The 12,602-nt window shown below is 34.7% G+C and overlaps 1 protein-coding gene across 1 annotated transcript; it reads left to right on the top strand.

Moving 5' to 3' along the window:
- Positions 1-10,174: 10,174 nt before the first annotated feature.
- On the top strand, positions 10,175-12,392 carry LOC126591108 (WAT1-related protein At1g25270-like). The gene is made up of 7 exons (XM_050256675.1): positions 10,175-10,383; positions 10,507-10,566; positions 10,832-10,948; positions 11,092-11,347; positions 11,459-11,617; positions 11,835-11,986; positions 12,096-12,392. The coding sequence occupies exons 1-7, from the start codon at positions 10,175-10,177 to the stop codon at positions 12,265-12,267; spliced, it is 1,125 nt and encodes a 374-aa protein (XP_050112632.1). The 3' UTR covers positions 12,268-12,392.
- The last annotated feature ends 210 nt before the right edge of the window (positions 12,393-12,602 follow it).

Raw genomic sequence — 12,602 nt, 5'->3', positions numbered from 1 at the left:
TATATATATATTATATAGAAAACTTCATTTTAGTACTTAGAAAAAATCAAGTTTTCAATAATACCGTATATAAGATGAAAAACTAAAAATAGTCCTTTGACTCGTGTCCACGTCACCTTATATATTACTTTTTTTTTATGAATTTATTGTATTTTTAGTTTGTCTATATTACCCTTAGATAGAATTGCTTTAGGGAATCAAACATAAAAAAAAAAGGGAAATTTTATTTAAACCCATTAATCCTCTTTCTACACCCAACTTAGAAATTTTGTCCCACAAACTTACCATTTTACCCTCAAATACAAAATTTACAAACTTGAAAAACTACACAAACACATAAACCCACCCAACCACCTACCATGGCAACAACCGGACTTGATTATGGTCGTCATCAAGCAACCAATCGACAACCTTGCTAGGCTGGTTAAGACCAAGCCTTTCTTGAAGATCATACAATTGGATTGCAGTGGGTACCAATAGCCTCACCCGCCGATCTCGAAGCCCTCTTATGGTTCAAACCTTGCTATGCCTGTCCTTTCCTCCAAAAGCTCGGGACGCACGCACAATCCTTGGATCCTTCCACCTTGGCCATGGAGTTGATGAACGAGATAAATTAGGGTTTGATGAGATTTTATTAGCTTCTCTGGCGACACATTCTCTTGATGTCGTCGAAGACCACAACCGCCCTCCACTATATTTTTGTTGTTCTTCTCCACCCTCCGACAATCCATTTTCCAATTTCCGGCAGCCAATTGTGGCTAGATTTTTCACCAGTTGATAATATCTTTCTACACCCATATTTTCTTTAGGGCATAATTGGAATATAAAATTTAACAAAAATTTAATGGGTGTAGAAATAAGTTTATTGGGTCCAAATAAAATTTCTCTAAAAAAAAATTGAAAAGCATTAGGTTTGCAAATCATAACTAACGTATGAGGCTTAATGAGTAATAATGCAAAAATTATCGGACCTAATAAACTAAAATATAAAAATACAAACCGTACAAATTGACCCTACCTAATGAAGAACTTAAACATAAAACATACAAACCGTACCGATCAATGTACCTAATGAACTAAAACATAAAAATATAAACTATACCAAATTGATCGTATCGAATCTATTGGACCTAATAACCTAAACGTTAGAAAATACAAATTGTACCGATTTGACTGTACTTAATCGATCGGACCTAAACTATAAAATGTACCTAATTGAAATCACAAATTGATTGTATCGAAACTATCGGAAGTAAACTAGTACAAAGTACCTAGTTGTTATTTACAACACATAACCAAACGTACCGAACCAACCAACTGAACCAAACAATGCAAATCCCCACAAAGGCCTTTCAACAAACACATGGTATGCATTGTAAAGTAATCAAGTCTTTGCCAAGATAATTTTGGGACCTAAATTAGTGCATTTCCACACAATATCATTATGAGAGCTTTCAAAAGTATGACAATGAAATTGGTTATACAATATTCCAAAGTTGAATATGTATCAAAACAAAATAAAAAAAATAGGTACGTGATGACATTCTTTTAGACAATGATGATGGATGTTACACTGATTGTTGATAATGAATTTACGGTTACATTTTTTAAACTTTGATGGTGGAGGTTACATTGTAGACAATAAATATGGCATTCTTGTAAATAGTAGTAAAATATGTGATTTTGTTATATGTGACGTGTCCCGGTGCGTTACAATAAAGATCTATTTAGATATATATAGAAAACCTTTCATGTTATATTCTAAAAATCATCTTATTTAAGCCCTTATCTTTAAAACCTCATTTTTTTTATTACAAGCAATATTTTTACTTAAGCTACATTAGGGGACGAGAGATGTCCAAACTCGGGACACAATGAGTATTTTTTTTTCTTAATTTTTTTTTTTACCAACGGGCCACAATGAGCTAAAGAAGAAGATTTTGTCCACCATCATAATCCACCACTTGTTAAAGCAACTCCACCCTTGGAGTCCTCCCCCCAGGCAATCCACTATTCAATCCATCCTGTGAACAGTAACTGCCATAATGAACAATAACTGTCTTTTGCATCTCCGCCCTTGCACTTGAATAGCCCTGGCAATAGGCAATAAAATATTAGTATTTTTTTATTTATAATTAATATTATATTATTTACTTTGTATAAATTAATATTATATTATTAATTATATTAATATTATAAGGGAATCCAACACTATCTCCAACAGTTCACCACAACTAAAAACAATAAAAAAATAAAAACGTCGATACGGAAGCTGCGAGACAGAAACCATGAGTGCCTAATTGCGCGAACACGACGACGAGTCGTCGAAGCTGCGAGACGGCGCGAACGATGACGAAGCCAACTGCCTGCTGCAGTCGCAGTCCCTATCGTTGTCGTCGTCGACATGGGACGACGAGGAGGAGGTCGCGTTCGAGGCGCGGGAGAAGATCCTGATCTTCGACGATGCCGTCGACGACGAGTCCACGGTGGTCCCACCTTTTTCGTGGAAGAAGATGTGGCTGTTCACCGGACCGGGTTTCCTGATGAGTATAGCGTTCCTGGATCCGGGCAATTTAGAAGGGGATCTCAATCGTTACAAATGAGATGATGGCTGACGTGGCCCAGACGTCAACCTTGCATCATATGGCCCTCGGGCTATCGGGCTGGCAATCGCTGCTGGGCCTGTCGCTCGGGCTTGGCCTGTCCCTCGGGCTCCCAAATGCTGGAGCATGTCCACCGAGCAACAGCCCACTGTTCAATCCACTATCCCCTGAGCAAATGCTCCCGCTGAAGCTGCTCTTATATCATTTCTCACAATGATCACAACCTTATTTATGAATAGTCAAAATTCATCAAGTATCATTTTCAAATAAAATGATTTAATTCAAATTGTAATAAAATTTTCAACACCGGATGAATGGAGTGATGTAGAGTACCATACATTACAAATCTTAATTATCAGTTCCAAATCCGTTCCTGATATGAATTATGGGAATCCGATTATTGAAATTCACAAAGGTTAACCTGTGTGGTGAGGGCACAAAGTGATAGGTATGAGTATGTTAAATTCAAAAATTCGAAACTTGTCAATATAAACAAAAAGAGTAATGCTAGGTAGTAGGTAGACTAAATTTGCAATTTAAATGATATGTTACTAATAAGAAATAAGCACGCACCAAGACTTAAGTAATAATCCAATCATCAACTTTCATGTCATTTAGTTTACAAAATTTAGTCTACACATGTAGTCTCTCTAGTATTACCCAAACAAAAAATTATTAAAAACTTCACCTCTTAATCAGAGTTTATTATGAAAATTTTTATTTGAATCCAATAAACTTTCTGCCACTTGTAAATGAAAAGTCGTAGGGTTGATTCTTGCTAAAGATGAATTTGAACCACATTATTGCTAATCCATTAGACAATCTCCAACCCTTGGGTTAAAACCTAAAATTTTTAGCCTAGAAAATTTAGGTTTTAATCTAGAAACAGCTTTTTTGCTCCAACCCTTATGGGTTAAAATTTTAGACCCAAATCATTAAAGAATTAATTTAGGCTAATTTTTTTTTTCTTAAAGTAACATTTTTAAAAGAAAAAATTATGTAGACTATCCTAATTTAATTTTATGAACATTTTAACCTAAAAATATTTAGATTCTGACAAATATTGAAAAATGACTAACCGACATCATGAAACTCGTGAAACATTATGAAAGAATATGAAACACATAAAAGAAATGTTTTTTTTAATTACTTTAGCCGTTGAATTTAAATTTGGACCGTTAGATATTTTTTTTACAATTGAATTTCATCAAATTAGATATTAACAGTTAGATTCAATGAATTTATATAAAACTAAAAAAAAATATACATATATGGTGGACTAGCCCCACTAATCCAGGAGGGAATTCTGGGCTAAATTTGGCCCATAAATGAGTTTTGAGTTTTAACTCATATTTTCTCCAAGGGTTAGAGCAAGTTGGGGTAAGTTTAGAACCTAAAATTTGAGTTTTACTCCAAAGCTGTAGTAGGTCTTAGTGCTGATAATATTTTAAATTAACATCTTTCCATGCTCAACTTCAAAAAATATATATTTCACCCTTGAATAAAACTGAAGAAAGGAAAAACAAAAATAAAATCTCTTTCCACATCAAATGGAATTCTCTTCATCCTAAAACCCAATGGCAATTTCAAATCAAACCCCTTTAGCATAAAGATCCACCTTTCAAGGCAGCCGCGTTTGTCCTCCACATCACAATCTTTGACTTCGAACAGCGTTCATACAACATGAAGGCTTCCTCTTCATCTCAATACCTTCCCTTCCGACGCCTCTACAACCCATTGGTGTTAACTTTTGTAAAAATTGAATTCGATAAAACTGGAAAAATGGTTGAAAGAATTTGATGAAGCAGGCAAAAGGAATTTTGAGAAATCTTGCAGAGCGAGTTCGTTGCTCTCTCAATGAATTGGATTCACTGTTCACACGAGTCTATGAGCTAACAAACCCCAAGTGAGCAGCACATGCTTCACTTAAACCTTCTAACAGAAAAGACAGGTGGTACAATACAAGCCTTTAAGATGTTTTAATCTTAGTTGTGCATGGCGGCCAAGTGTTCAAGCTATAACTATAAGAGTTTTACAAAAATCTTGAAATCCAAGCAATATACAAAAATCTTGAAATCCAAGCAATCTTCATCAACAAGCTTATTCTCCAACGATTGGATGAAGTCATCAAATGCCAATTCATGACTAAATGGAAAATTATGAAGTAGAAACGCCTGTACCTTTTTCAATCATCTGAATTCGACTCCACCATATCCTATATTCAATTTTGCAACTAATTTCAATCGCTTGAAGTAGGGTTGACAATTTCTCTTTGGAAATTCCAATATGTATGCTCTCCATGTCCCTTAAGAATTGATCAGTCCTCCACCCGTGCATTTAACTTAATTATAAATACTAAACTTCTAATGGAAAACAAAAAGAACTATCTAAAAGGTAGAGGAGGAGATGGAGAGGAGATGCCGGCAACAAAAGACCCCAGCGGTGAATAAGCCGTTGGAAAATGGTAACCTTCGATGTAGTTGGGGCTTATATAAGGTCATTTTCTTCCATATTATAAGGGCAAAATAGAGAATTCAGTAACAAAAATATTACGGTTAGGTGTGAAAAGAGATTTTTCCGAATAAAATTTTTCATTTATTAGCCAATCAATTTTTTTTTTCTCACAGGAGCTCTTCCTTTTCGAGCCAAGTTGCCCTTTATAGTTTGGGTTTTACCGTTTTAGAATGTGTTAATAATTGCCCCAATTTTATTTAGGCCCAAAATTTAGTTTCTTTTTTCCTTTTTTTTGGGAAATAGCCCTTAATAGTAGGGGAGAAAAATCGATAAATGGGATGGAGTTATGACCATTCATGGTCCTACATGTGTAATTAAGGGTCGGTTTGAAAAAACTAAAAATTGAAGAAAAAACCAAACAGAATATCGAATCAAAGTTGAAAACTGAAAAAAAAAAACCAATTGAATTAAAAAAACCAAATCGAACTGAATTCCATTGGTTCGGTTTCGGTTTCAAAGGTTTGGAAACCGAACTAAACCTAACCGAACCGAAATTTATAAAACGGCGTCGTTTTGCAATTCTACTCAGCCTCATGTATACAATTGTTTACGACGTGCACAATTTTCATGCAAGTATAAACGGTGTGATTCCAATAATTCTACTCAACCCCTTGTGTACACGGTGTGATACCAACAAATTTCATGCAAGTATTACTTTTTACTGAAATCTAATATATCTATGATTTTTTATTACCCACGGCAAGTACTTGCATAAAATTTATGTATTTTGTTAATTGAAAGTTCCCGGTATGTGAATTCCTCACTTGATTAATTATTAATCATATAGCAAATTAAGATCCCTTGTAGCTGCTGTTCAATGAATAGCTTTGCTTTTTGAGTGATTAGAATTGCTGTAAGCTTCCATGGCAGATTCACCGCCAGTGTTATGTCCATAGGGCATTCTCAACTTTTTCTGCCCTTGTCAAATTGTCCTCGACTACTGTTAGCCTTCAGTTCAATTCAGATAAAATTCTCAAAACAAAACAAAAAGATAGTGATGGTAGGGGTTTCTTTGAGATGGGAACTTAAGCATTAGTACTGTTAGCACTCTAAGAAGTTAGAAAAACAGAAATAAGTAGAATTATTGTGAGGTATGAGGTTTAATTTGTTTGATCTTCGAACAAATTAATCAATACTATTGTTAATTTGTTCTGTGATCGATATTATTGTTCTATTTTCATTTATGAATTAATGAAGTGGACATCTTTCCACTCCTATAGAAATAAAGCTTATGTTTGCAAAACAATGTATATACTGATTACTCAGTTTGTATCTCTCTCTCTCTCTCTCTCTCTCTCTCTCTCTCTCTCTCTATGTATAGTCTGATAAAATCGAGCCGAAAAGAAGGAAAAAAAAAAAAACCAAGTCGAATAGTAAATTTGGTTCGGTTTTCAGTTTCGGTTAATAACTAAACAGAACCCACTTCTATGTGTAATTTAAGAGAAGAAGATTACGTGCATGGCTTTGGTCCCAAGCGTACTAATGGGCCGACAGTCGACAAAACAACACCATCAGGTGTTGGGGGAGCGCTACATTCCAGTTTCACATCCTAAAAGGAGCTCTCACAACTGAAAAATAATCAAACCAAATCCACAAATTCTCTCTCTCTCTCTCTCTCTCTCTCTCCAAAAACGCAGATTGCATGAAGTAGGTCACTTACATTTTATTCTCCCAAGTTTGTGAAAATCAACTAGTAGAAGGAAATTATTAGCTAATTTTAGTATTTTACAAATGTTCCAAAGCAGCATTAAGAGAGAAAATTGAAAGTGAAATACATTTTATCCAGTATTAAAGTAGAGTATTGTCCATGTTTTTGTGTCATGCGATGCAGGAAGTTGTGGAAACTAGACTCGTAGTGACTCTGATGTCATGGTTTGTACATTTATGTGGGTCATCGTTTGTATCAACTTTTAACCTATCGTCACTTTTGCTGGTTGTACTTGTTGTGTCTTTGTTGCAAGATGAGAAATTATATGTGGGAAGGTATATATGGTTTTTTTTATTAAATGTTGGGAATTGTCATTGGCACTTCAAAAATCTCATTTTGCACTTTAAATTTTTTATAATTAGAAAGAAAAATATACTTGTGAGAAGTGTAAAATGAAATTTTTAGAGTGTTAATAACAATTCCTTAAATTTTTTGTTTTGTTCTGTAATCTCTTTTCTTTATTTTTTCCAGTCACATTTCCGTCCGTGTAGTTCTTTTGTTACATTTCAATCCTTGTAGTTTCATTCCATTAGCTCTGTTGGTTCAATCCCTCAAATGAGGAAAAATATCTTTCTCTAATTTTGGTTTTTAAAATGAGAATATGAGCACGAATATGGATGGATCAAGTTGGTTGACAAATTGGACAAAAGTTCAGGCGGTGAAATGCTCTAAGAGTAAAAATTGAATGATGAAGAGTAGATTTTTTTTTTTTTGTAAATGCTAAATAATACCATCTGCTTGTGGCACGATAAAAAACAACTTATGATAGGGTTTAGAAAACTAATACCATGTAAAACTATAGGGTTATAATTGGATGATTTATAGGTAGAATAAGTAATTAATTAGTTGATGGCGAGCCTTGGAGCAACATAAAGGTTCTATTTAACTTATTTATGTGTTTGCTTACGTACTGGGGTTATATGATGATGATGATTCAATTTCCACAATCACCACCAAGAGGGTCCCAAGATCCGACCTGTTCCATCCAATCCGCCAATGTGACTGTCAATAGAGATGCTGGTCCTAGTGAGCTTTCAATCTCACTTGCTGCTATATGGATACACAAATTAAGAAAAGATTAATATTTTTTTCCAAAAAATAAATCAATAATGAAGCCTGCCTCTGGGTTAAAGGAGAAACTCCTTTTAGAAAACTTACCTGTTGCAAAGCCAGTGTACAATGTGAACTTTATGAGATCATTTTCCTGTAATGCTTTGTGCAATTGGGTCCTTACATTTAATCACACCTTTAGGTTTAGTCTAAGGAAGGCTTTAATATGCCATAGGTGAGAATCCTGCCAAATTGTTATGAATACACATTTAAAGATTAATTATGTCTCTCTGCACTAAAAAAGAGCCAACATCGGAAGGTTTTAAAAAGAATTAATCACAACCACGTGGTTCTTATCTCAAAGGTAGCTAGACCGGTTAATTAAAATGATGCAGTTTCGTCCTATTTCATTGTGCAATGTAATCTATAAGGTGATATAAAAAATAAGAGAGTATCCTTAGCATTTCTTTAAAAAAATGACTAGCCGGCTTAAGAGGATCATGCCAAGTAGGGGTGGAAAATTTCCCCTTTAATTTGCCAAATTTAATTACGGTTTGGGATTCTGAATAGAGATTAGGTTTCAAATTAGGGTTTTTAAAATTGGGGTTTTAATTAGGATTTTGATTTGGGAATTCTCAAGTAGAAGCCCATTTTGTTTATAGATGTAATAACTAACTGTTTTTGTTGTATCGTTTATTGAACATTGTTTGGAAATTGAGAAAATCTTTTCAGACCAAGTAGCAATAATTTATGATGGTTAATTATTAATTATATTTCATGGGTAACATAATATGTTCTGACTTTTTAGTGACTAATGGAATATTATTGCTGGTGTAAAACATTGGTCTACACTAAACAGTTTGATTCAAATCTGTTTTGTAGGAATTTTCTTATTTAAACTTTCAAGGGGACAAGGGGCAAGAGTCGCCTAGCTATCAAAAGTTTTTCCCTCAAAGTAGTACTGTATTAGCAAGAACTAGGATCTTGATATGTAGTAGCTTTGTCACAGCTTAAAGACGGTCAAAGAAATAACATTTTGTTCGATTGATTGATTTAGCTCGGCTTTGTTTTTTTCGTTGGTTTTATACCAAGTAATAATATTCTGGCTTCCATATACCTAGGCTTCAAAACTGTTGCTCATGCATTTAACAATTTTACTTTGGTTTTTTCTCTTTTATAAGCAGAAAGAATTACTTTAACTTAGATGTGGATGAGGGAATGGTGGTTCATATATATATATATAGATATAGATATAGATATATATATCTATAGATATATATATCTATATATATTTATCTTGTAAACTTTAACATCAGGTTTTGTTGGAACCAAATTCGCACATCACCGTGTTTAGTGGAGGTGTGCAAACTCGACTACTTGTAAAATAGTAAACAACCCAATTAACACTATAGAGGTACAACCAAATGCTCTCCGACGACCAAATTAGTAACAACCTAAAACTCAAGTAATTGGTAAGAGAATAGGCAAAGTGAGTAAATCCCACTAAAAAATTGTTTATCTCATCGTCATTCTTTCTCATCTTTTACCAAGTAATTGGGTAAACATGCCCTCAAACTATAAATACGAGCTTTCCACCTAGCTGTAATGGCCACTTATCTCTCTCTTCGGCAGTGGTCACAGTATACATTTATCTGAATTACTATCATAACACATTAGATAAGAAGATTAAGGCAACCATTGAGGAGGATATATATATCTGAATTATTATCGTTCACTAGTTTAAATTGAATCTTATAGAATGGAACTTGAGACCTTCCAAATTTGACAGAAGGGTATTCAAATTATTATTTGTCTCTGGAAAGGTTTTTCCAAATTAAATGAACACAAGTTAAGAAACCTTTTCAATTATTAAGATTGGAAAATGGACGAGTTGAAAATTCATCCATCGTAAAAACTTATGGAACCCCGTATTTCGAACACACTGAAAATTTTCTCTTATAAAAAAGCTTTAATACGATACTACGAAAAAGTAGAGAGTTGTTACACGACGTAAAAATAACTGTGACCATCAGTATAATACACGCGCAATCTTTGAGAAGGAATTCACTTTGCATGGTTCTTTCAGCAATACAAGTGGGTCCAACACTGGCATCTGTCAGATAATTCACCCTTATAACACAGAGCTAGCTAGCTAGTTCTCACGACTCCAATACTCTCAATTCGGAAATGTAGAAAGGATTTGAAACTTGGCTGGGTTAGCAGGATATCTTAGATAGATAGAGGGACGGCGAGAGAGAGAGAGAGAGAGAGAGAGAGAGAGAGAGAGAGAGAGAGTAGGATGGGGCAGAAACTGATGTGTTGTAGTACTAGTGTAGTGCAAGGGTTGAAGCCAGTGATGATGATGCTGGTGGTTCAGGAGTCATATGTAGGGATGAATATATCTTACAAACTGGTAGCAGAGGTTGGAATGAATTTCACCATCCTTGTTGCCTACCGTAACATGTTTTCTGCAGCCCTTATGCTTCCTCTTGCCCTTATATTTGAAAGGTTCATCAATGATCATGATCTCTTCGAAATTAATATATGATAATATGCTCTCTATCTCTGTCTCTCTCTCTCTCTCCTCATTTCATTTAGCTAATTGTTGTTATTTAACTTATAAAATAACAGGAAGACGCCCAAACTTACCTTAGGTATCCTGTTTCAAGGTTTTATCTCCGGATTATTGGGGTAAGAATGCTAAAACATATTCAAAAGTTAAATTTCCCTTTTGTGTTTCTTTATTAATCACATATCTTACTCTATTTAGGTTATTTTATATTTCCGAGCATGATTTTTTTTTTTTTTTTTTTTTGCTCTTTTATAATATACCTTGGAGATAAACAAGAATTTCTAACATTAAAGTTTAGTTTGATGTGTTTTAGTCATAATTAGTGTATTTCAGTTTTTATTTTTTATTTTTATTTTTACTGCTATATACGTTGAATTATTGCAGGGCAACCATGGCACAAAACTTTTACATAGAGAGCTTAGGCTTAACATCGGCAACATATGCCGTAGCCTTCAATAACCTTATTCCAGTCATCACGTTCCTCATAGCATTATGTTTTAGGTACGTACTTGTACAGAAGTAATTACTTAATTAATTAAACATACTTGTACATAAGTAATTACTTAATTAATTAAACAGCAGTTTCATATTCAAATATGTAGATTTAGACTAATATGAAAATTCGGGTTAAAATTAAATCTCAGAATGGAGAAGTTAGCCCTTGGGACACACGCGGGTAGGGCAAAAGTTGTGGGTACATTGGTTTGTGTAGGAGGGACAATGATCTTCACTTTCTACAAAGGCCACGAGATTGTCATTTGGTCGACGGACGTAAACCTTTTACGTAAATATTCCCACCAAAGCAGCCAGGTCTTGCACAGAAACACTCGCACTCAGTTGCTGGGCTCCGTCTTAGCACTCTGCAGTAGCATCTCTTTTGCACTGTGGCTGATATTTCAGGTTATTACTATATTAATATGTATAACAGTAACCAGCCATGGATTCATAAATTAATCCGTATGATTTGTTTAACTTGTGTTGTAATATTAACTTGGTATATATACAATACAGAAAAAAATGACTAGGGATTACCCTTGCCAGTACTCAAGTACGGCCCTGATGTCTATCATGGCATCAATCCAGTCTACTGCTTTTGCCCTCTGCAAGGAGAGGGACTGGAGTCAGTGGAAGTTGGGCTGGGACATCAAACTTTTCACGGCAGTGTATTCGGTAATATGACTGACTAAGCAATTATTCTTTGCACCATCTGTATTTAGCTTAGCATGCCCTGCCTTATCTGTATTTAGCCATAAGCAATTTTCTGCTGCGAATCCTTGTGAGCTACAGTTTCTCCATATCCTGCCTTATCTCTGTATTTAGCTTAGCATCCTCAGTTTGTCAAGACTATAGGTTAAGCTGTTCCACACCTGTGTTTTATATGATGTAGGGAGTCATTACTTCGGGATTGGTTCTTACTCTGACCGCATGGTGTGTGCTCATGCGAGGGCCTTTGTTTGTGGCTATTTTCAACCCTCTTGGCCTTCTGCTGGTGGCCTTAGCTGCGACTTTGTTGTTAGATGAGAAGTTACACTTAGGAAGGTATTTTACTTTGTTCTATTTTCTGGTTAAATTATAAGGGAGAAAAAAAAAACAGAAAACTGCATGAGAAATATTTCTAATATCTCTATATTTTTTTTATGCCCTGCAGCATATTAGGAGGGGTTTTAATCATCTGTGGGTTATATATGGTTTTGTGGAGTCAAAGAGAGGAACTGAAGACGATGATAGAACAGCCACCATCACTACTTGAAGAGTCCCATTCTATTGATGTAGCAACATTGCCAGTGAGCAGTGATAGTACTTGTGATGAAATCAATTAGTTTTTTGTTAAGAGTGATTATGTTAGTTGGATTTCCATTAAGAGAGGTTGTTAGTTTTCTATTAAGAGAGCTTCTGTAGCAACTCTTGGACAAAAGTTTGTAATGCTCATTCAGTTGAGCTTAACGTGGATGATAAACAACTCTTTCTCATCTACAATCCTGCATTTCTTTTCTTCGGTTGTTCATCTGCTTTTCTGTTTCTTCTGCAAATTAATGTTCAAACCTTCATAAAAAACTAGAACTTTTGTTTACCAACTTTACTGGAAAATTTTGGTAGAATGACAGAATACAAGATTGATATGTGTTTTAGTGGTAAGCGCAGGCCCTTCTATTCA

The sequence above is a fragment of the Malus sylvestris genome, chromosome 11 (assembly GCF_916048215.2).
Source record: "Malus sylvestris chromosome 11, drMalSylv7.2, whole genome shotgun sequence".
Taxonomy (NCBI): domain Eukaryota; kingdom Viridiplantae; phylum Streptophyta; class Magnoliopsida; order Rosales; family Rosaceae; genus Malus; species Malus sylvestris.
The sequence above is the reverse complement of the archived record's forward strand: the minus strand, read 5'-3'. Positions and strand labels throughout refer to the sequence as shown.

Coding starts and splice junctions, on each gene's coding strand:
- LOC126591108 (XM_050256675.1), top strand. CDS start 10,175: ATGGGGCAGAAACTGATGTGTTGTAGTACTAGTGTAGTGCAAGGGTTG. Junction 11,348..11,458: donor CACTGTGGCTGATATTTCAG/GTTATTACTATA, acceptor TATACAATACAG/AAAAAAATGACTAGGGATTA. Junction 11,618..11,834: donor TTTTCACGGCAGTGTATTCG/GTAATATGACTG, acceptor TATATGATGTAG/GGAGTCATTACTTCGGGATT.